Source organism: Mesoplodon bidens, assembly GCF_964165515.1.
Source record: "Mesoplodon bidens genome assembly, chromosome: 6".
Classification (NCBI taxonomy): domain Eukaryota; kingdom Metazoa; phylum Chordata; class Mammalia; order Artiodactyla; family Ziphiidae; genus Mesoplodon; species Mesoplodon bidens.
This window is the reverse complement of record NC_138162.1, coordinates 118,015,736-118,040,899: the sequence shown is the minus strand read 5'-3', so window position 1 is coordinate 118,040,899 and position 25,164 is coordinate 118,015,736. Positions and strand designations below refer to the sequence as shown.

General features: G+C 36.8%; 1 protein-coding gene across 1 annotated transcript in view; it reads left to right on the top strand.

The window, feature by feature from the left end:
- Positions 1-14,120: 14,120 nt before the first annotated feature.
- The window catches only part of ANXA10 (annexin A10), a gene marked incomplete at both ends in the record, with an annotated part of 72,019 nt that continues 60,975 nt past the window's right edge, over positions 14,121-25,164 (top strand). Inside the window, one exon of the mRNA XM_081237234.1 lies at positions 14,121-14,138. Coding sequence (XP_081093360.1) covers positions 14,121-14,138 — 18 coding nt within the window. The remainder of the gene's footprint in view (positions 14,139-25,164) is intronic.

Below are 25,164 nucleotides of genomic sequence, written 5' to 3'. Positions count from 1 at the left end.
TTGATGAGTAGGCCTGTTGCTTCCCTGAACCCCCTCCCCTGCCACTCTGGGCCCTTGTCTTCACTAAAAGCCTCACACGAGGATGCTCTGTGCACTCTTGTGAGTCGATTATCTGAATCTAGTTTTCAGTCTATTCAACCCCAACTATATTATGGACTAATAATAATGCCTACTTCATAGCATTGCTTTTAGGAGTAAATTAAACTATTTGAAGAGTTTAGAAAAAAGCTGGCACATTAGGTGCTCAAAAGTATTCTCTTTTATCACTGAAACAATGGCATCACTGCCACCATATACGTATAATCACCCAAGGTCAAGGACCATACACACTTGGATATATACAGTCTAGCATGTCTATTTTTTAAATACTTCATAATCGCACATCAAAACAAAATCTCTTATTTTACCAAAAATATATTTCTTACTTCAATGGATAAGATTACCATATGTATGTTAAAAACAGAGTATTTTCATCCGACGGTATGAGCTTTATTTACTGATTTCAAGAAAAGTTAAATCAAGTTTATGGCTCTACTTTGGCCACATTTGCTCCACGAGAGCTCACACTCCTCCGTATTACCAGGTTACACATGTCATACAGGAATAAGACGCATCATGTGTTTTCATTTCAAAACAAATGAAGAGGTATTGATAAACTAAAAGGTAAATATGATCCAGAAACATGTGATACCACTTTTTAATATGCCTTGCTTTTAGTATTAATTTCAGATGAGGCCAATTTAGCATCATAAATATTTCTTCTTCTTCAATGATAATGTTCTCTGACCCCTAAGCTCTGTGAAATATATGAAAATTATTATACCAGAAATGTGAACTTTGTTTCAAATTAATATACATAACTAATGTGCTAGAAACTAATTTTCAAAGTGATGAAAATAATTTTATAGTATGTTACTTTTTTCTTTGACTTTTAATTAAATTTCTTCCTATAAGGATTTGGAGATCTGATTTGAAAAATAATTTAAAATGGGTTATTGTTATTCGTGAATTCTATTGCTACAAAATGGAAAGGGTCAGTGCAAATTTCCAATTAGAGTGAGCCTTAAATGGGCTTTCAAATATCAGTCTATGTCCAAAGTGCAGAGATACAGAGAATTTTTACAATCACGTTTTTGTTCATTTATACATGACATGGATACCTATTGCGTATTCTATGTGAATTTACAGGAAAAATTGCTTTAGATTTCAACAGCAATTCTCTTCGTCGATCTATGAAATTGACAATGGCATTTTGAGCAGGACGAGTGTGGTATATGCAATAAAAATTTATTGTTGTAATTGATAAGCCATACAATTCAGGAAAGGTTACCTTTCCTATTTTGCTTCGGAAAGAATCTTGAGATTTACAAAGAGAGAGGTTACGCAGATTGCTAGCTAGGATGACCAATAATAACATTTCTAAGGTCCTGGAAAAGAGTATTTGTGAAAAGTAGATGAATTCGGATGACGTATAACGTTGGTCTTTAAATTAGCAGATAATCTGTATGTATGTTTCAGGGTGAGCGCACTGCCACGGCCCCACCAACATGACTGACAGCCTTGCTCTCAGCTCCAAATTCTTAGAAAATCAAATGCATTCGTTCAAAAATTATTTTGGATGCTGTATATATTTTATACACTATGTTATGTTCTGTGAGTATGGTGTGAACAAGACCAAGAAATGTTCTAGCCTCACAGAGTTTATTTTAGTGGTACAGACACATTTTAAAAAATAAAGGAAAAACTATCATTCCCACTACAGAAGATGTGAAGAAGAAAACAGAATAAAGGTAGACATAGTGATGCAAGAGGAAAGGTCTATTAAAAACAGGTTGGCCTAAAGGGGAGAGGGTGGGGGAGGGATGGAGTGGGAGTCTGGGGTTAGCAGATGCAAACTATTATATATAGAATGGATAAACAACAAGGTCCTACTGTAGAGCACAGGGAACTGTATCCAATATCCTGTGATAAACCATAATGGAAAAGAATATTTTAAAAAAGAATGTGTGTATATATATATATATATATATATATATATATATATATATATATATACACATGTACACCTGAATAACTTTGCTGTACAGCAGTATTTAACACAACACTGTAAATCAACTATAGTTCAATAAAAAAAATTTTTTTTTAAAGACAGGTTGGCCAGGTAAGATATTTCTAAGGAAGCAATATTTAAGCAGAGTTCTAGATAAGAAGAAAGACCACCCTGGTCCAAACATGCAGACAGGGAAGGGTCTGCATAAATGAAGAGCAAGTTTAAATGTCCTGCGTTAAGGTTTTAAGTAAGTGGTGAGCCTGGTGTCTGCAAGACCTCAGGGAGATGGCCTTTAGTCTGGGAAGAATGAACTGTGGGAGAAGAGGTGGACAAGAGGGCAGAAAGGCAGTCAGGGCCAGGCCACGTACAGCCTTGCACGACTGGGGAAGAAGTCCAGGTTCTATTTGAAATGACAGAATTCAGTGAAGGATTTCGAAGGGATGAGCGATGGATCTGACTCACTCTGGGTCCTGTGTGGAGGATGGACCCTGTACAGTAAAGCACGTCATCAAAGCAGCTCTGGGAGGTGGTGTGTGCAGAAGTCTAGCTGGGATTAGGTGGCCATGGTGGATGAGGATACAGTGATCCTACTAAGGATGCATCGTAAAGGCTGAGCCAACAGGACCTGCGGGTGACTCGAGGTAGACAAAGGCTTTGAAGGGTGAGACAGAGATTCTCGGCTTGAGCAGCTTGGTGGGTTGTGGGTGGATCGTGGTGGCCCTGACTCGCGTGGAAGGGCAGGTCTGCAGTGATGTGAAGAAAAGGTACGGTCCTACTTGGTACATTTTAGATGGTCAAATGAGGGTGCTGAATAAACATTTTGGAGCTCAGGGACAAGATGTAAAATTGGGATTCCTAAGTGGAGGAGGATGGCTTTCAAGCTCAGGGATTTAATGTGATCATCTAGAACAAGTGTTTACCTAGAAACAGACAAGGAGCAAAGACTAATCCCGGGGACATTTCTAAATACAGAAGTTGGGAAGAGGAGGAATTTCCAGAACAGGAGACTGAGAAAGTGCAATCAGTGCAGAGTCAGAGTAAAACCAGGAGACGGTGGCCCTCCAAAAGCAAGAGAAGAACGGGCCTCCGAAAGGGGGTAAGGCAACCATTCCGAACAGATGAGAACAGAGACCAGGCCACTAGGTTTGCAAAGAGGACCACTGTTCACGACAAGAGCAGCTTCAGTGTTGGGGGGAGGGGCTGACTGAGATGAGAGGAGAGAGGAAAGAGGGGGATGGAGGACCCTGTGAAGGAGCTTCCCAACCTTGGGGGAAGGAAAACGGAGGTGTGGCTGGAGGGGAACGGGGAGTCAAGGGAAGCTGTTTTCTGTTTGGTTGGTCGCTTGCTTTCTAAAATGAGAGCTGCTGTAACGTGTTTTGGAGTTGATGGAAATATTAAGAGAATAAAATGATGATGTTGAGCAGAAATGGGATAATTTCCAGATTAAAGACATCGTGTAAGTGAGAAAGAAGGTACAAGCCAAGTGCTTGGATACAGGCGTGGAAAGGTCCTAGGTTAGGAGCGGTGAGCATCACTAAGGGGGTGAGGAAGACACAGGGTAGGGTAGCACATGGCGAATGGGTGAAAAAGTTCTTATCTATTTGCATTAATGGGTGTTTCCTCAATGAAATACCAAGAGCAGTTTCAGCTAAAACTGGAAGAAGGTTGGACGGTGTGGGGCAGGGGCTGGATGGAATGAAGATATGAAACAGGCCTTAAAAAGAGTGGCTTTTCAGAGCTGGTCCCCACACTCCTGAGGTTCCCTGTCACATGTCTGTGTTGTACCCCATCAATACAGTGCTTCTGTTCTGTGTCTGTCTCCTTATTCATTGTGACTCTTCACATACAAGTTACAACCACATACTTATTAGGTTTAGATCAACATATCAGAAACATGGGAATTTTATAGGAAACAAATTCACTTAGCAATAATTATTACCATGACTTGTAAGCCCTGAACCTTTTAATGACCCAATAGTTACTTACATCCTTATTATCAATGTCTGCAAAGTACAGAGACCTTCATTTTAAGAATATCAACTTATGTACAGATAGAGGGCAAAATATCCCTCATGGCAGTCTGGAACTAATGCCTAGGAATTTGGAAAACCAGCTTCATCAGATTAAGATTAATTACTTTCTTGCAGATGTTCACTGCTGTTCTAATTCTGTGAAAGTCTGAATTATAAATTTAATTATTTTCAAACATGATATTTAGTGACTAATACATCTAATATTAGCTTCTACAGTGTCTGACTTCTGTCAATTTGTCTAGTCTTTTCAAGGGACTTAAAGATAACCAAGAAAATTGAACATTGGTATAAATATATAGGTCTTTGATACCAGGTGACAGAAACAATTTGACTAAAAATTTTCCTGTTTATAGAGTTGCCTTTCCCCAGTTATGTTTAATTTTAACCCTGACAACAAGATATATCTACGAAAGTACTAAGAGCAAAATTAATAGTCATTAGAGAGGTCTTGCTTTTTGGTGTATTTACTAGAAATTGAGATGAATGATTATAATGATTGAAGAGCAAATCCTTCTGAACCAAATTTGTCAACTAATAAACTGATAAATATTTTGGTAATACATCACAATGTTCATGTTAATCAGAGCTTCACAGAATTCAATTATATTCTTGTAAAGAAAACTTCTCCCATTCCTACCAAAATATTATCTGAATATGCTTTGCAAAGCTTACACCCATTTTAAAAAAAACAGAATGTATGCTATTACTCTCTCATTCCAGCCACCAGTAACATTCACCCATGGGGACTTGAGAAGATAATTTATCTCATTACATTACAATATACCTGAAAATATTTATGTTTTTGACAAATTGTGCACTATTACTCTAAGGAAATCTCCTTAGAGAAGAAACAATTTTACTTAGAGGATTACATTCATAGGATTTTTAATAATTAAATTTCAATGCATAAAGAGAGAAACTCCAGGAATGGTGTCCCAGTAAAAGGGTTGTGTAGACCCAAACACGTTAGATGAAAATTATAATAGATAACAATTATAGAATCAGATGAAATAAAAGTTCAACTATGTAAAGGCAATAGAAAGTACCCAAAATCAGACAGAGGCTGCAGGACATTTTGCTCTGAAAAAAACAGCTCTTAAAACAGTAAGAAACGTGTGAGCTTGAGGCTTTCGGTCCTGAATTTGAGGCGTTTGGATTACAAATCTTCTCAAACCCCCTTCAATGATGCAAATCAGCAGAAGAAAATTATATGATATCACTTATATGTGGAATCTAAAATATGATACAAATGAACTTATTTACAAAATAGAAACAGACTCACAGACATAGAAAACAAACTTATGGTTACCAAAGGGGAAAGGGGGTGGGGAAGGGGTAAATTAAGAGTTTGAGATTAACAGATACACCCAACTGCATATAAAATAGATTAACAACAAGGACCTACTGTATAGCACAAGGAACTATATTCAGTATCCTGCAATAAACCATAATGGAAAAGAATATGAAAAAGAATACACACACACACACACAACCAAATCACTGTACTGCATACGTAAAACTAACACAACATTGTAAATCAACTATAGTTCAAAAAAACCACAAACAAACAAAATATAGTTTTACATGGGCAAAGTACCAGAAATGAGAATTTAGGATTGTAATAGCAGCTGGAAATTTTTAAAAATGTTTTAGCCATTCCAAGAAAGAGCAAAGTATGACACAAATCCAGGAAGAGAGTCGATAGAAACTGACTCTAAGTGGACCCACACATGAATTTAGGGGAAAAGACTCTAAATCCCCTATTATAAACATTTGAACATAAGAAGAAATTGAAATTTGAATAGCTATTAACATTATATCTATAAAAAAATAAACTTTACTAAGAATTCCAGACAAGTTGGGCTTCACAGATGAAATCAATCAAATATTAAAGAAATAATGTTAATATTACACAAATGGTATTAAAATTCTGTTGAAAATAGATGAAAAAGAAATCCTTCCCATCACATTTTATGAGGCCACTATTACTCTCATAACAAAGTTAGACAAAGCATTATAAAAAAGAAGATACAAATATCATACCCTTTATGAATATTAGATATAATTTTTAAAGAAAATATTAGCAAATTAAATTCAACAGTATATTAAAAAATATAAAGTATAATGGCCAAATGGAGGTTCTTCCAGGAATACATGTTAATTTAGCATTCAAAATAAACTAATATAACTCACCAAACTAATAAGATAAAAGAAACAATCCATAAAACTCCTAGAAGAGAGGGTAGGCAACACATTCTCTGACATAAATCATACCAATATTTTCTTAGGTCAGTCTGCCAAGGCAATATAAATAAAAACAAAAATAAACAAATGGGACCTAATCAAACTTACAAGCTTTTGTACAGCAAAGGAAACCATAAAACAAACAAATAAACAAAAAAACCTAAAAGACAACCTACGGAACAGGAGAAAGTACTTGGAAATGATGTGACTGAAAAGGGCTTATCTCCAAAATATACAAACAGCTCATATAACTCAACAACAAAAAAACAAACAACCCAACTGAAAACTGGGCAGAAGACCTAAATAGACATTTCTCCAAAGAAGACATACACATGGCCAGTAGGCACATGAAAAGATGCTCAACATCACTAACTATTAGAGAAATGCAAATAAAAACTACAATGAGGTACCACCCACCAGTCAGAATGGCCATCATCAAAACATCTACAAACAATAAATGCTGGAACAGGTGTGGAGAAAAGGGAACACTCTTGCACTGTTGGTGGGAATGTAAATTGATACAGCCACTATGGAGAACAGTATGGAGGTTCCTTAAAAAACTAAAAATAGAATTACCATATGACCCAGCAATCCCACTACTGGGCATATACCCAGAGAAAACCATAATTCAAAAAGACACATGCACCCCAATGTTCATTGCAGCACTATTTACAATAGCCAGGTCATGGAAGCAAACTAAATGCCCATTGACATACGAATGGATAAAGAAGTTGTGGTACATATATACAATGGAATATTAGCCATAAAAAGGAATGAAACTGAGTAATTTGTTGAGACGTGGATGGATCCAGAGACTGTCATACAGAGTGAAGGAAGTCAGAAAGAGGAAAACAAATATCGTATATTAACACATGTATGTGGAACCTAGAAAAATGGTACAGATGAACCGGTCTGCAGGGTAGAAGTTGATACACAGATGTAGAGAACAAACATATGGATACCAAGGCGGAAAGCCGCAGGGGGGTGGGGATGGTAGTGTGCTGAATTGGGAGATTGGGATTGACATGTATACACTGATGTGTATAAAATTGATGACTAATAAGAACCTGCTGTATAAAAAAGTAAATAAAATAAAATTCAAAAATTAAATAAATAAATAAAAATAAACTAAAAACAAAAAGAGAATTTTGTAAAGACCAACATAAATGAAAATCTGAAGGTGCAATGTCTTGTGAATACTGCAGATGAATCAGAACTTCTCAGACAAGCTGTAACAGCTTTTGCCTGGTCATGAAAGAACCATGGGGTCTTGTGTTAATCTGATGGAAGATTATGCATTTTCTCTTGACTGATTCTGGACGCTTTTCATCTAGTGCTGCTTTCAGTTGGTCTAACTGGGAGCAGTACTTTTTGGAATTAATTGTTTGGTTTTCCGGAAGGAGCTCATAATAGAGGACTCCCTTCCAATCCCACCATATACACAACATCACCTTCTTTGGATGAAGACCAGCCTTTGGTGTGGTTGGTGGTGATTCATTTCACTTGCCCGACGATCTCTTCCATTCCACATCGTTGTACAGTATCCACTTTTCATTGCCCGTCACAATTTTTTTTACATCATAATGTTTTCATTACATTTAAGTAGAGAATATCATGCGGAAATACTGCCAAGAAGGTTTTTTTCACTGAACTTATGTGGAACCCAAACATCAAAGCAATTCACATAACCAAGCAGGTGCAAATGATTTTCAACTGTTGATTTGGATATTTTGAGTATGTCGGCTCTCTCCCGCATGCTGTAACGTTGATTGTTCTCAATTAATGTCTTGATTTGATCTCTATCAACTTCAACAGGTCTACCCAACCGTGGAGCATTGTCCAGCGAGAAATCTCCAGCACAAAACTTCACAAACCACTTCTGACATGTTCGACCCATCACAGCACCTTCTCCATACACTGCATAAATCTTTTTTGTGTGTGTTTCAGGTGCGTTTTCACCTTTCTTGAAATAATCAAGCACAATATGCCGAAAATGTTACTTTTTTTCTTTCATCTTCAATATTAAAATGGCTACACAAAAATTCACCAGTTTTGATAAGTCTTTTTCTAAACGCACGCTGAGATGACAGCTGTCACATACAATCTCATGAAATTATTTCAAATGAAGTTAAAGACAACCAAGTGCTACTAGAGCCATTCTACTGGAAAAAACCTTTTGGCCCGCCCAATGTAAGTTCAATGCAATCTCAATCAAGCTTCCAGTAGGCTTTTTTGAAGAAACTGACAAGCTGTTTTAAAACTCATAAAATAATGGCAATAACTTACAGAAGCCAAAGCAATTAAAGGAAGATGAAGAGGATGAGGAGGAGAAGGAAGGGATGGCGGAGGGGGACACCAGTAAAGTTGGAGAACTCACGTTACTTCATTTCCACACTTATTATAGAGTACAGTTATTCATTAAGTCGGTGTGGTACTGGTGAAAGATCACTGATTTAGAGCAATGGAGCATAATATAGAGTCAGTACTAGACCCACACATATATGGTAAAATAATGTTTGACCAAAGTGCCAGGATAGATCCATGGAGGAAGAGAAAATCTTTTAAACAAATGGTGCTGTAACAACTGAGTTTCCCTATGGGGAGAAAGATGAGACATGACTTCTACTTTATACCATACAAATGTGAGTACTGATCATGTATATCATATGAGATATAACTATAAACTTCTAAAAGAAACATTGTGACAATGGAGTAGGCAAAAATCTTTTAGAGTAAAAAAAATATGAGTTAAAAATTATTAATTGGACTTTTTCCAATGATTAAAAATAAACAAAAAAGTCTTTCCTATCGTAAGACACCATGTCACAAATGAAAAGACAAGGCATACACTGAGAGCAAGAATTTGTAAATCACAGCTGATAAGGAATGTGTATTTACAATGTACAAAGATCTCTTGAAACTCAACACTAAAACCATCAACTCAGTTGGAAAATGGATACAAGATCTGAACAATTTATATAAGAAGATGTAAAAATGGCCATTTAGCATAATAAAAGATACGCTATATTCTTAGTCAAAAAGAATTTGTACGTTAGAATCACAACGTGATACAGCTACACAATTAGATGACTAAAATTTTAAAAGATGATAATATCAAGTGTTGGCATGAAGGCATTTTTATTTATTTTATTTTATTTATAATTATCAGGTAAGTGGGTAGATAATAGGTAGTATATCCATACAATGGAATATTACTCAGCAATAAATAAATAGAAAGGAGCTCTTGATATATACACAGTATAAATGAATCTCAAAAATATTATGCTGAAAAAATGAGTACATATCATATGATTCTATTTATATGAAATTCTAGGTAAAGCAAACTAATCTACAGTAGCAGAAGACAGACCAGTGGTTTCCTGGGGCAAGAGGTTTCCTGGATTGGGGGAGAAACTACAGGAGGGCAGTGGGAAAACATCATGGCTGGTGGAAATGACCTGAACCTTGATTGTGGATTTAGCTTCACAGATGCGTACACCTTCAAAACCCACCAAATTATACACTTTAAACGGATATAGTTACTTGCAGATAATTTATATTACAGTTACTTATGAAAATTGGCAAAGATTCATGGAAAAGAGCCAGTGGCTTCCAGATGTAAATAAAAATAGAAATCATTACAGGCAAGATTAGAGAAAAAAATGTATATACATAATTTGTAAATAAATGATAAGGTGACCTCAAAAGATATTCAAACATAAATCACCTCGTGATAAACATAAGGGAAACAAAATGGAAATAGGGGTTCAGAGAGAGAGAGGGAAGATGCTAAATATTCAACTGTGAAACACGGTCTTGTCGCACATTTTTATGTGAATGATTGTGGGCGTTGAATTGCTCTGGGTTTTGGATCTCACTGAATGCTTTTGGAAGACTAAAAACCAAACTGCAACTATCTCATCTTGAATTAAAGTGTTTATATGCCACATTTTTAAAAGGATAAAGAGGTACATAGTTTTTCAAACTTCACTGATGCCAAATGGTTTGAAGACCACTGCCTAACGGGAAGGAAATTTGTGCTATTTAGAGCTGCCTTCTTATGATGTTGCAGGCAGTGAGTACTGCTCAAGGGGGAGTATCATTATACTTGAGTATGCATAAGCCTGCATCAAACAACATACATTAATTACACTTTTTTGAATCACATATAAAATAAAAATTCCAAATTATTCATTAATAAATAAAAGCACCACAAGGCAGGGATCTTTGTCTTGTTCAATGAAGTACCCCAAGCACCCAGTGCATCTCCAGGCACATGTTAGCTGCCTAATAAATATTTGCTAATAAATTGAATAAATAATATGAAACTAGACACTCAGGAGGATTGAATGCTTGTTTGGTATGGCGCACTACACAGGCATTCAAATTTTAGCTAGAAGATCGTTGCTGAATAGTTATCAGAAGATAAAAATCGTAAAGTTAATGTTGAGACTAGGACGACTATTGCCAAAACTGAGACTGCGTTAGTTAGCTAAGGCAGATCTAAGAGGCTGCTCCCCTGGCCTCTCATTTAAGCTTCTTCTATTCTGGCATGCCCTGTTTTTGCAAAGAGGGACAGAAAGTTACAATGTGTCTAAAAGTTTGTGCTCAGGTGTACTATCAAATTGCCTGCTCATATTCCACTGGCTGAAGCAGGGCACATGACCAAACCCCAAATCGAAGGGGCATAAAAGTAATACACACCATATAGCAGAAGTGAAGAGAGTGAGTCATTGTGAACAATAGTACAACCTACCACAAGCATAAGTGCATGTGCACTTAGCAAAAGACCCCACATGCCTGGTACTTGGGCCGATGTGCCATCTAAGTATGTAATTATCACATGGGTGCCACCAATCCTTGCCCCACTTGTCTATGCTTTACTAACTGACCCACCTGCCTTTGAATTCATCCACATTATTTTTTTTCTTATTTTTTTTTCACGGCTGCAGTAGTCGTGGCACGTGGGCTCTAAAGCACAGGCTCAGTAGTTGTGGCACACGGGCCCAGTTGCTCCACGGCATGTGGGATCTTCCTGGACCAGGGCTCGAACCCCTGTCCCCTGCATTGGCAGGCGGATTCTTAACCACTGAGCCACCAGGGAAGCCCCACATTATTTTTTTAAACAAATTATTAACTTTGATTGGTTAGGATCATGTCTTCTTGGCCTACAAGTCATTCTGTATTTTTAGACTGATTTGGCTAAAAAGATGTGATCCTCTCTGATCCAGGATGTATTGATTTATGACCAGGGGACATATTCATTCCAAGATATTGGATGCTGCTAATACTTCTCCTTTGAGTCTATCACATTGAATTTTAACTCCAAAAAATGAAGCAGAAAAAAATGCATTTTATTGTTGGCCATATATAACTAACTATTCAGGGTCAGATTTAGAACTGATACAATTACAGTACACATTGCATGACCTCCACCTCCCTACCCTATCCGTGTGAGCGCTAGTTTCTGGGTTTCCCTACCTGGAAGGCTCTTCTTCCATCTCTAAGCTACATTTCAAATGCTGCTTCATCTGGGAAGGCTTCTGGATTTACTCGCAGCCTAAAAGAACTTGCCTCTCATGGAATTGTCCATAACGTCTTTTGTAACTTGCTCACGGCACCTACTGCTTCTCATCTTGTATTCTATTAATTTTATCCACCTATCAAAATATAAATCCTTTGAATCAAGAAATGTGCTTTTTAAATTTTTTAACAGTTGTCTTGCTTTATTCACAGAGTACCTACACAGCACAGAGACTGAGGTTCACAGAGCACCTGAACAGCATAGAGACTGAGGTTAGAAGTCCTGACACTGGACTGTCAAGGCTGAAATGTCTACTCCTTTTTAGAGTGTGATCTTCGGCACCTTTTCTGACTACACAGTACCTCAGTGTTCTCCCCTCTAAAATATGGGCGATAATAGTACCTAGCCCGTAGTGTTGTTGTGAGGATTAAATTTATTTATACAGGTAAATTCAAGTGAAACAGTGTCTCATAGAGAGTGAAAGCTCAAGTATAGTTAGCATTTATTACTTTTCATACAGCAGACACTCAAAGCATAGTTAAATATGAGTAAATAAGTTAAATGCAAAATGTTTAAAATTTTACTATGAAAATGTTCAAATGCATAAAAAACAGAATTATCTAATGGACTTCTATCTTCTGAACAGTTTTCAAGATTTTTCCATACTTGATTAATATCTCCCAAACCTTTATTTACAAAACTATTATAAAACAAATCCCAGACATTATAGTTTAAACTGGGTACATTTTTTTAAAAAAAAGCTAAATCATAAAATAATGATGAATAAAAATAAACAGTAAGTAATAATTGTTTGGCAGGAAATTAGGGAATATTATCAAATCTCTTTTCTCTCAATTATCTGATATTTAAAGAACATATGTTTGCTTCAAATTTTTTGACAATTTTTATTTCACATTGTCACACTGAGTCTATAATTAAAGCCATAAATCACATAACCTTTGAAAATAATCATAAAAAGAAAATAATCATAAATTTGTTTTAAAATTCTGAATCCTATACATATAACTATTATTTAGTAATTACCATATGCTCTCTAAATCTACACAGAAAAAACACAAGAATCAAATCCAGACACAAATACAGATGTGCATACACACACATACATGTACATAGTATGACTTACTAGATTTTAACTTCCTTGAAAGCAGGCATGCTTCTTTACATCTTTCACAGTACTAAGTATATTATTAAGTTAATCATATTCTATTATAAATTGAACTCTGCAGAAATCAGACATTTTTCTGTTCATAATATATATATTAAATTAAAACATCCTGCTTAATGATTTTTTCATATTTTAACATCAGATTTATTTGGGGGAAAGTGGTCCTAGAGTTATGGATGACCAGTTAATACTTAAAATTTTCTGTTCTTTCAACCAAGAATTATTTATGCCTAATTTGTCTTCAAAATCTTTTAAAAATTTTATAGACTAAATGAACACTGTATTGTTCCCTAAATGGCAAGTGGCAGTAAAATGATATAATACACATTTATTGTGTGATTTTTGGAATAATGTATGAAACTTATGATTATAGATATTTCCTAACAATATATTGGGTGTTGAAGGTATTTTTAAATTTTGTTTCCTTAAAAAGTAATAAAGTTAAATATTAAAATAATATATATATGAAAGTGTGAAAATGATGGTGCATATATGACTTCTCCAAAGACTTTTCCTGCTGGGTAATCAATTCTGTCCTAAATCAATTATTTTTTAACATATGACGGGATACATAATAGTTCAAAATATTTAGAGAATGGTATAGATGCACATAAAATCTACCAACTTCACGCAGCAGAAAATAAATCATTAACTTCGTGGTTAATCAACCTACTTTCCGTAAGTCACCAGCTTTCTCAAAAGGTTACACTTCTTTCATTGGTTAGCTCATTTATGTTTCTTATATCAACATGGGGCCAGGGGCTAGGCTACTGGTTCTATTTGTTTTGTGCCTACTCACCTGTGACTGGTAGCTAAGTATAAATGTTTTGTGCCTACTCATAAATTCTGCCTACTCACCTGTGACTGGTAGCTAAGTATAAATGCTGTGTCTCGAGACCTGCTGTGTCCAGAACTGACCCTTCATTTTCTTGCCTGAGAAACTGAGGTGGACAGTGGACATATTTAAATTGGATTGAACAGTGAAATTCACTTTGTTCTAGCGACACAGTGAAACAAGTCTATTCATCTGACCACACACCAAAGACCTTCTGAACTGCTCTGAACTTAACCACTATCAGCAAAATGTTCTGTGGAGACTATGTAAGTATAATGGCTATTTCTGTAGAACTTTCCAGTCCTTTGAGATCTGAACCTTGTTTATAGAATTTCATTTGAAGGACTTGACATTTCCAACAGGAAATATTGGTGTTCTAATTTATCTTCATTAAAGTTTTAATTAGTAGATGCTCAGTGTAACCCTTAAACAAAGTTAATACTCTTAAATGTCAAATTCTTGCTAATTTTGAAGTAATGTATTGTTCTCTAGAGGCAATTTAGTGACGCCTACTTTCTTAAGTAACCTGACTCAGAATTCTAACTGAAGTTATAACAAGATGTTTTTGTCTCCATATTTATTTTCTATAAGGAACTAAAAATAAACCTGATTGTTAATTTTTATTTTAAATCTATGATATCTTCATAAAGTACAGCTCATTTTTGACTAATTATCTGTTGAATTTAAGCAAATGCAAAACTCAGTTTAGTCATTTTATTTTTCTTCCTTGTACGAATCATTTTGACCTAATAGTCCAGGAACTTTGGAAGAGCCTACATAGACACTGAGTTATCTAAATATACATTGTTTGAAAAGATATCCATTTCACATGGTCTTGGAAATTACACATAAATGTGCTGTGTGTTGATGATGATGGTCTGGAAATCTGTATTATGAAATATGCTTTCAGGAAGCCTTTAATTTTTAATGCAAAATTTTTATGCAAAAAATACAGCATAACTATTTGGTTAAACTTTGGCACAAAATAATGTTATTTACTCATTTACGAAGTATTAATTCCTAGAAAATTTTATTTACTTATATTGTTTTTCAAATATTGAATGAGGACCTAAAATGCGGCTACTTTCCATCACTGTTGGCTCAAGAATCTTAATTTTATCTTGAGATTTCAGGATCTCATTTGCAGTTGAAACTTACTTTTTTGTCTTATTAATTGTGAGGCAGTTACATTTCACCACAGAAATAAAAGTCATTAGGTAATTTAGGCCAGTACAGTAAATGATTTAGTTTGTAAAAATCAGGTTGCTTTCTCCCAATTATTACTTCCAAATAATTGTACTTGAATGAATAGAAATTTTCTCCCTTTTTATTCATTCTAGTGCAATTATTTGGAAGTAATTAATACTATATTCTGTGTGCCATGTATGGTTTTTATATTAACATTTATATGCCAATGTATCAAAATAAACATTTATAGAATATTTAAATTATATTTCAGGGATTATTAAAAGTTACCAATGATAACAAGCTTTTAAAGAAATGCAGTGATTTGCCATGATTCTGGAACAGATAAAGAATACCAGAGATTTAAAAAGAAAAAAAAATCAGAGATTAAAAAGCTGGATTGGAGCAAACCTGAAAATTCACTTTAAGTATTTTTTGTGTGTGTGGTACGCGGGCCTCTCACCGTTGTGGCCTCTCCGTTGCGGAGCACAGGCTCCGGACGCGCAGGTCCAGCGGCCATGGCTCAAGGGCCCAGCCGTTCTGCGGCATGTGGGATCCTCCCGGACCGGGGCACGAACCCGTGTCCCCTGCATCGGCAGGCGGACTCTCAACCACTGCGCCACCAGGGAAGCCCCCACTTTAAGTATTTTGATCAGCTATTTCAGGGACAGATGTTAGGTTTTATGTATTATCTCAGCAAGTTTTGATGATAAAATGGTTTTACATAATCAATATTATTATATTTTAGAGCAATCATTTATATTCTTAAGATATATGGTCCAATTTGTAAAAATTTGGTATTAAAGAGACCAATATTTGAGGTTAAGTTTGTCTGTTTAATCTCCATTCTGGGTCTGGCGTCCTTAAGCAAAAGAAAAGCTCTTCCATGGGCAGGAAAGCAAAAGTCCTCATATCACAGTGCAGATAATTATTGACTGGGTGGCTTCTTAAAAACAGACTCCCAGCCCCTCTGCTCAGCAGTTCTAATTCAATATACATGACATCTGAATTTACCCCCTTCGTATAAATGCATGACTATTTTTGAGAACACCAAAGTAATGTGTTATGTCAGTTACAAAATATAGAAAATTTAAATATAAATCAAGCAAGAGGCAAGAATTATAGAAAGGTAGTTATATTTCTATAAGAAATAAGCATATGCACTCCTTTAAAATTACTTTCTAGAATTATGGAGTTAGATGATCCTCAATGATTAAGGTAATTTAAGTAAGTTAGTTACACTGGGATGGTAAATTTACCCTTGACGCACGCAAGTATTTTACTATGTGCTTAGCTGTAAAACTGTCTATTGAAAGCAAGACTTAATTAAAGGATTTTGGCAAGCTTGGAATTTTTTTTTGTTGTTGTTGTTTTTAAGAAGATGTTGGGGGTAGGAGTTTATTAATTAATTAATTTATTTTTGCTGTGTTGGGTCTTCATTTCTGTGCGAGGGCTTTCTCTAGTTGTGGCGAGTGGGGGCCACTCTTCATCGCAGTGCATGGGCCTCTCACTATCGCGGCCTCTCTTGTTGCGGAGCACAGGCTCCAGACACGCAGGCTCTGTAGTTGTGGCTCACGGGCCTAGTTGCTCCGCGGCATGTGGGATCCTCCCAGAACAGGGCTCGAACCCGTGTCCCCTCCATTAGCAGGCAGATTCTCAACCACTGCACTACCAGGGAAGCCCTGGAATTGTTTTGATTTATTTATTAGCCAGATATAAAGCCCCCTTCAGGAAGACGTTATTATAATTTACTTCTTGGAGCAGAGGAAATTTCACTGCAGTGTTAAAAAAAAAACTTGCCCAAGCCAGCATCTAAACCAGGTATCTCTCGGTCATTGTTACTCAAGCTCTTATCCACTAAAATATACTGCCTCTTCCAAATATATTGCCCTGATTCTTCTAGTGAAATTGTTGGCTGCTGTTGTCCTGTTTTGTCATCAACTGATCCCCCCCTTTTTTTGTACAGAAGCATTATATTTACTATAGATTTCTTTATTGGGTTACACCCTTCCTTTTTGCCTCTAAGGAAACTTTAGTCCTATTCCTTTTCCTTTCCTTTTGACAGCTTTCCTATTTCTACCATATTTATTGACTAACAGAAAAAAGTTAAGCAGAGGCGTATCACAAGCAATATAACATATGGAATGCATATTCAGAACGTGAATTAACATTGTCTATTACATAGAGAGAAACTATTACTATTAAACTTTCCTGAGTCTCTACTAAACTTCAGGAGCTTTGTGTGCCTTGTCTAATTTAAGAGTCACAGAAAATCTTTTTACAAAAATACCATTGAACATGCAAGGGTTTTGCCATTCTTCTTGGAGGCTCCAGATACTGTGCTCAGTGGTTTTACATGTATTATTTTTAGGTTTCACGGAATCTTCAAGGAAAGTATTATCATCCCCATTTTCCATATGAATATACTGAGGCTTAGAGAAGTTAAATAATTTTCCCAGCAGAAAGAGGGCAAACACGCCTAAGTGTGATTATCCCACATAATACAGAGTTTATGTTATGAAGGAAAGAGCAGATCCTTTGTGAGCCCAGTTAAGAGAGGATGAGCACCAGTATCTTCACAAAGATGCATGCTCTTTCTCATAAATGTGCTCCCAGAATGACTCAAGAACAGCCCAACATCAGCAACTGAGGCAACATCTAGCATGGGCAGCAAGACATCCTGCATTTTAGCCCAACTAATATGAAGTAACTGCGCTGCTGCTTAGGTGTGAATGGCAGGTGATGAAGGCAGACACTCAGTAAATCAGAAGCAAATTCCGGGCTTTCAATCCAGGAGGGACTGCAGGCTGAGCAGGCCTCCCGTGGGGGCAGAAGCTGTTGAGGGGAAAGATCTTTACTTTTTAAATTTTTATTGGAGTATAGCTGATTTAAAAGCAAGATCATTTTTAAAGCAGGTTTCTCCTATTGAAAGGGATTCCTGGGAGAAACATTCCAACCAAGAAATCTGATTTTGATTGCTTATCTGCAATACGACTCACTGAACAAATATTAATAAAAGGTTATTCATACTGTAGATTGCTTTTTACTATCACAAGACTGCACTGTCTGAACTTTACACACTAGGATTCAACAAAAGTTATGAATCATACTGGTTAGGGCCTCCACTTTAACTGAAGCTTCTGTTGAACTAATACGTTATTTGATTGGAAAATTAATTGCAGTCACTTTTTCCTAGTTGTGATATGTAAGCATGTTTGTTAAAATTTTAAAACTCCCTTTTAACAGCTATAGATTGCTTTTGTGGTAAGGGCTGGGCAAACATGACTGTAGAATAATAATTTAACAAGCACTCAGGCCAGCTTTACCCTGAGGATCCATGACTGAGGACAATGTACTTAATCTTTCTGCATCTCAACTTTCCTACCTGTAAAACGGGTGTTATCATAGCACCTGTATTAGAAGAGTCTCTTGAGAATTAAGTGGCAGGTAAAACACCAAGAAGACCAGGAGCATAAATAGCACCTGGAAAGGTGAACTATTATTAACAGCTTTATTAAGTAGTTGTGCCAAAGCTTGAACCCAACTAATGCAAAAGCCCTGGCTTTCAACAGCCCGATACACTGCTTCTGGAAGAGAGGTTGAGTTTGCACCCATTACACATATTCATAGATACATATATATGTATATTCATATATGTGTGTGATTGTTCCTACACATATTCATAGAGACATATATATATGTATGTTCATATATGTGTGTGATTATTCATAACATTTATGCATAAATTTGAATAACATCAAAAGTTTCATGGGTGGAAATATATTCTCTTAAACTCAGCGTAACATTTACCTATAAATAGTTTCTACCATGCTAAAACATTTCACAGTCCTACTTCCTGCATCAGTTATGGCCAAATTCTATTTTTTATGGCAAAAGGCCTCATTGTAGGAATTGTATCCAATTCCTTTGTATCCAGTTCCTTTCCTCCAAATCTCTGGCTCCATCCTAACTGGGCTTTCACCCAAAGCCCCTCGCCTGAAGGGTCCGACAGAGGTAAGCAGCGACCTCCACGTTCCTGACACCATACCCGACTCTCATGCCTTTTCTTGCTAGATATGAGTGTGGCCTGACACAGTCTCCTTTTGCCAGGAAAGCCCTGGGGCTAAATTCCGGAAACTTTTCTCTTTCCAACTTATAGCCACTCCTTTGGTCACTGCGCCCAATCTGACGGTTTTAATGACAACGTACACACAGAGTCTTCTTTGAATATGTACCTCAACCCAGCATCTATGCCCAAACCCCAGATTCGTAACCAGGTGTCTATACAGGAAGCGAAAACTCTATCCCCCTTTTAGGTCAAAGGGGGGGAAAAAAGTAAAAACTTGGGCTAATCGGAGTTAGCCCTGATTCCTCTGTCTCTCTCATACCTTACAAATAATCCATCAGCAAAACCTTCTGGCACTACACATTCACAGTATTCATTATATGACCACCTCTCATCACTCCCTCTCCAACTGCCCTGGTCCATGCCAGCAACATCATCATTTGCCGACTTCATGCAGTAGCCTCCTACCTGGTCCCCTGCTTCTATCTTTGCTCTAGCTTCTATGTCTTGGGGACACAACAGTGAGAATGATTGTCAGAAACATGCATTCTTTTCACACATTGCTGATGGTGTAGGAGCCAGCATCTTCCTGGAGTGAGCTACAGCGTAGGAGGAAAAGCATTAAAGAGGAGCTTGTGAACGAGCTTTTGGTCCTGGTTTACCAGTTCTTAGAGTCTTTACCGTAGGAAGAAGGATAATAAGGCTTCAATGTGTAGGGTCATTTCCATTCTCCAAAGTGCTTACAGTATACGGATCACAGGGTCTATGGAAGATAAGACACCTTTCTAACATACCTCTCTGGATATGCTGACTTCTTTTAAATGCTAGAGGTTTCCAGATTTTGACGTTATACAATGTATTAATGTCACATTAATACACCGTGCTCATTTCAATAAGCATTATGGCAAAGCCAGAACCTGCTGCAAATGTAAACAGCACTAGGGGCTGTAACACCCAAGGAACAGAAAAAATATGGTTGATGACAGTTTAATTTTTTCAAATTAATCAACCCACTTAAACAGTAGAAGAAGAATGTCATTGGATTATGACAAATCACTCTCAAAAACTGTACTTCTTTTGTTAAGTCACGAGGTTAAAGACTGAAGAAATGATGTTGGAGCAATTAGGCTCAGAGTGATTTAAATGAGTCACATCCTCCTGGGATGAGGGGAACTGGGGAAAGCAGACAGAGAGACGGCATTAAGAGGGCGTTACTTGCTGATTTTTCACTGCTGGAGCACCACCTCTAGACCAACACCCAGCCCTCTATCGACCACAGATTTCTGCTATCAGCACAAATTCCTTTTAATCATTCACCAAAAAAGAAAGGATTATGGGAATATTTTTAGTCTTTCAGAGTTCACACTGTCAATCTCCCTGCCTCAGCCTCTTTCGAATTGCCTCCAGGAATTCCTAAAACTCTGCTTAGAGTTTGCGGACATGCCTTTCTCATCCAGGGAGTAGAAAAGACTGCTTCTTAAGACCCATCTTCTTCTCCAGCATCCCATCTTATCACAACACGGAGTTGTGACTATATTCTTTCTCAGTTATACTTTGATGTATAACCTTCAGACATTCTGGTAATTATGCTCAATGGAACCAGGAAAATAAAATGTTAACAGACTGTGACATGTATCATGTACAAAACACAAAAGTAATTCTAAGCTATTTGTGCATAAGATACCGTGTTTTACCTTGTCCTGTTATGGAGAAAGGGGGAATCAATTTCACTCACAGGCTACTTTGGACTGTCTTTTCATCCTTCTTTCGTGGCAGTCTGTAACAAAGCGACGGAATATCAATGTGTTTTATCATCCTATCTCTCAACTGCAATGTTTGTACTGTTTTATTTCTAAATGAGTGAGAATTGATAGCGTGGCAGAAATATGTTTTCAAGTTCCTGACAAAAAGCACGTTAACCCCAGCAAACACACTGTTCTTAGAAATGTGTATCAGTAACGGTTTAAAAAATATACGAATCCTACTGTATTTTATAGTTGGGTGACTCTTGTGTTCCTGTCATCGCTACAATATTAATCTGCCTGAATCACTGTCCAATTCTTTAGAGATACTGAATATATGTACACATTCTGCTAAGCTTTCATTTAGTTGCCAGTCTCAAAATGTTGTTTTAAAGGGTAAATGAAAAAATAGACAAGGGTGCTGAAAGGTAGAGACACTGGTACCTGGGGCCACACACCTTCTGTGTACCTTTCTTCACCTGTTTACCGACTACTGTGTGTTTAATCAAGCATTTAACTCATAAAAAAAAAGCAAATATTCATAGTGAATACAGTAGTCCTTTCAAAGCAAAAAAGAGTCGGATTTGTGAACCCTCAATGACATGTCAATTACTGGTTTTGAAATGGGAACTTTTGGTGCAACCGTGGTCACAACTGAACATACAGCAACTTAACTGCCAGCAGAAGCTCCTGGAGATCTCAGGCCCCTGCAGCCCTTATTCTGTGTTACTCCAGACACTGCCTGATAGGGTGGCCATGTACAGACATGCCAAGTCTTCCTTCAAGGAGCTGACTTCTTGAGTTAGTGGACTTGGTCTTTTTCTTATGTATAATAATACTGATTTGGAGTAATTTGAATGCTTCAAAGATGGAAATGGTTTTGGAAAATGTTACTTTAGTTATTTAGCAGAGTGAAATAAGTACAAATAGTAACCCTGTCAGGAAGGAAGAAATTTTCCTCTATCCATCTAGGTTCTTCTGGCTGGTCTAAGAATTAAACGGACATGAGTGAGACAGATGAACAGGAGAAAATCACACAAAAGTTGAAAAGCATGTATACATGGGAGAGACCCAGGAAAACTGAGTCACTTGCCAAAATGGCTGAAACCCTCAGCTTAAACAACATCTTCAAAGATAAAAGAGAATGTTGGGGGGGTAGGGGTTGGGACCTCAAAGGGGAGGAAGGCAATTCACATGGAGAAAGAAAAGCACACGTTTGATAAACACGTGTCTGCTGGGCCAGCAGAGACAAGGGGCACAGAAGGGATTTTAACAGACTTTGCAGGTCCCTCCCTGTCTACACACCTGGTTCATATTAAAGTGACCTATGCTGATGGTTCTCTCTCTCACCCTCTCTCTCTAGCTACCTATCATCTACCTTCATATTGATACATCCAATCTTAATTCAGCCCCACATTTTAACCTTCACCATTATTTACAAATTCTTTCTCACACAATAAAAACGGTAACTATCAATATCTAAAATACATGTGCCCATGTGTTTAACTCCATCATACACGTACATGTAGTTTAGAGTGTGCTAAGCCATAGCCCCGTGAGAAAGGAGAGGACGTTGTTTGGGTTCTTTCCATCCTTAGCTCTACAGTCTCCCAACACTATTTTATGAAGTTACTTAGGGCACGTCCCTTCTCCCAGCCCACTTAACTGTGGCTACCAGGTTCGTGTGTAATTTAGACAGATTTGTTGGCTACAATCTGCATTCCCTGTCGGGTCCCCTTACTTCGTAGCTGATTTTGTTAAGTTTAAATTTATGTGTGGTAAAATGTGTTCTTTGTGGTATATACACTCGTACGCGTTTTGAGTCACGTATCCAATCCATTTCCTTATAGAGACTTCCATCACCCCAAACATCCTCCACCCTCCCGGTTTGTAGTCAACCAACACCCCAGCCCTCAAACCTGGCAAACACTGATCTGTTTACCTTTTCTCTACTTCGACCTTTTCCAGATTGTCATAGAAATGGAATCACAGACTATAAACCCATCTGGAAATGGCTTCTTTCACTTGGTGGGGTGCATTTAACAGTTATCCAAGTTGCTGCATGGATCACTAGCTGTCTTTTTATGGCTGAGAAGCAGTCTTGAATGAGTATACCGCTGTCTGTTTATCCATTCAGCTTGAAGGACAAATGGCTTGTTTCCAACTTTTGATAATGACAAGCAAAGCTTCTAGGAACATTCAAGTTAAGGTTTTCGAGTAAAGTTCCCATTGCTTTAGATAAATATCTAGGGGTCGGATTGCCAGGTTATATGCTAAGACTGTGTTTAAACTTTATAAGAAATTGCCCAATTGTTATTCCAAAGTGGCCCACAATTTTGCATTCCGACCAGCAGTGTATGTAGCAGTATCTCACTGTAGTTTTATTTTGCATTTTTTAATGTAAATGATATCCATAGTTTTTCATATGCTTATTTATTATACCTTCATTGGAAATGTGTCTGTTTATAATGCTTACCTATTTTCTAAGTTGGTTTGTTTATTTTTTATTGGCCTTTATGTATTTTAGATAAAAGGGCTTCATAAAAAATGCGATTTACAAGTATTTTCTCCCATTCTGTGACTTGCCTTTTCATTTTGTAACAACATTTTTCACAGAGCCAAAGTTTCCAGTTGTGAAGTTCAATTTATCTTTTTTTCTTTAGAGATTGTATTTTTGTTGTCATGTCTAAAAAATTTTGACTAACCCAAAGTCATGAGATTTTCTCCTATATTTTCTTCCAGATATTTCACAGAGTTAACGTTTCTATTTAGGTCTATGATCAATTTGGGGTTAATTTTTGTATAAGGTGTGAGGTATAGGTCAAGCTTAATTTTTTTTTTCATATGGATGTTCAGTTTTTATAGCACCATTTCTTGGAAAAACTATTCTTTCTCCATTGAATTGCTTTTACAACTTTGTCAAAAATTATGTATTTATATGGATTTATTGCTAGATTCTCTATTCCGTCCCACTGATCTTATTTTCTATAACATTAGCCAATACCACAATCTCATTATTACTGTGACTTCATAATAATTCTTAAAATCAACTAGCATTATTCCTTTAATTTTGTTTTTCTTTTTCAAATCTGTTTCAGCTGTTCTGATTCCTTTGACTTTCAGTATGATGAAATAAATAGATTGATTTTTGAATGTCAAATCAGCCTTGCATTCTTGGAATAAACCTCACTTGGTCATGCTACGTGTTCTTTTTATATGTTGCTGCATTGGAATTTCTTATATTAGATTGGGCTTTTTTTTTTCTCTCTCTCACTGCTGTGGCCTCTCCCGCTGCGGAGCACAGGCTCCGGATGCGCAGGCTCAGCGGCCATGGCTCACGGGCCCAGCCGCTCCACGGCACGCGGGATCCTCCCGGACCGGGGCACGAACCCGTGTCCCCTGCATCGGCAGGCGGACTCTCAACCACTGTGCCACTAGGAAGCCCTAGATTGGGCATTTTTGCATCTATGTTAATAAGTGTTACCGTTCTGTAATTTTCTTTTCTCGTAACAGTTTTGCTTTGGTATTAGTGCAATTTTGGCTCCATGAAATGAGTTAGAAAGTGTTCTCTTCTATTTCTTATGAGACTTTTTAAAATTGGTTATTATTTATTCCTTGAATAGTTGGTAAAAATATCCAGTGAAACTAAGTACCTGAAGTACTTCTTGTTGATGTGATGCTAACTATGAATTCGATTTCCTCAAGACACATGAGGCTGTTCGGGTTGTTTTTCTTGAGTGAATCTTGATAGTTTCCGTCTGCCAAGGAATTTAAATTGTCATATTTATGGACACAGAATTGTTCTTAGCATTCCTTTTGGTAGTGATGTGTCAGCTATTTTCATATTTACAGTTTGTATCTTCTCTGTTTTTCTTTGTCAGTCTGGCTGGAGTTTTATCAGTTTTGTTGTTCAAAAAGCAAGCTTATGATTGCCTTGATTTTATTTTTCTCTTTTTAATTTTATTGATTTCTACTCTTGTCTTTATCACCTCCTACCTTCTGCTTGCTTTGAGTGTAATTTTCCATTATTTTTCTAATTTCTTATGGTGAAAGGTTAAATTTTTAATTTGAGAACTTTTTCTCTAATATATGCATTTGATGTTATAATTGTTCCTTTAAGCACTGAAAGAAATTGAGTATCATAAATGCCGGACTTTCATAATGAATGTAGATGGTTGACTGTTTCTCCTGCCTGGTTTTGATAAGAAAAAGTCCGTGAAGTCTTGAAAACTGTTATACTCTGTGATCAACTTGTTAATGTTGCACGGTAGAAACAATTATAGATCAACAATTTTTAAA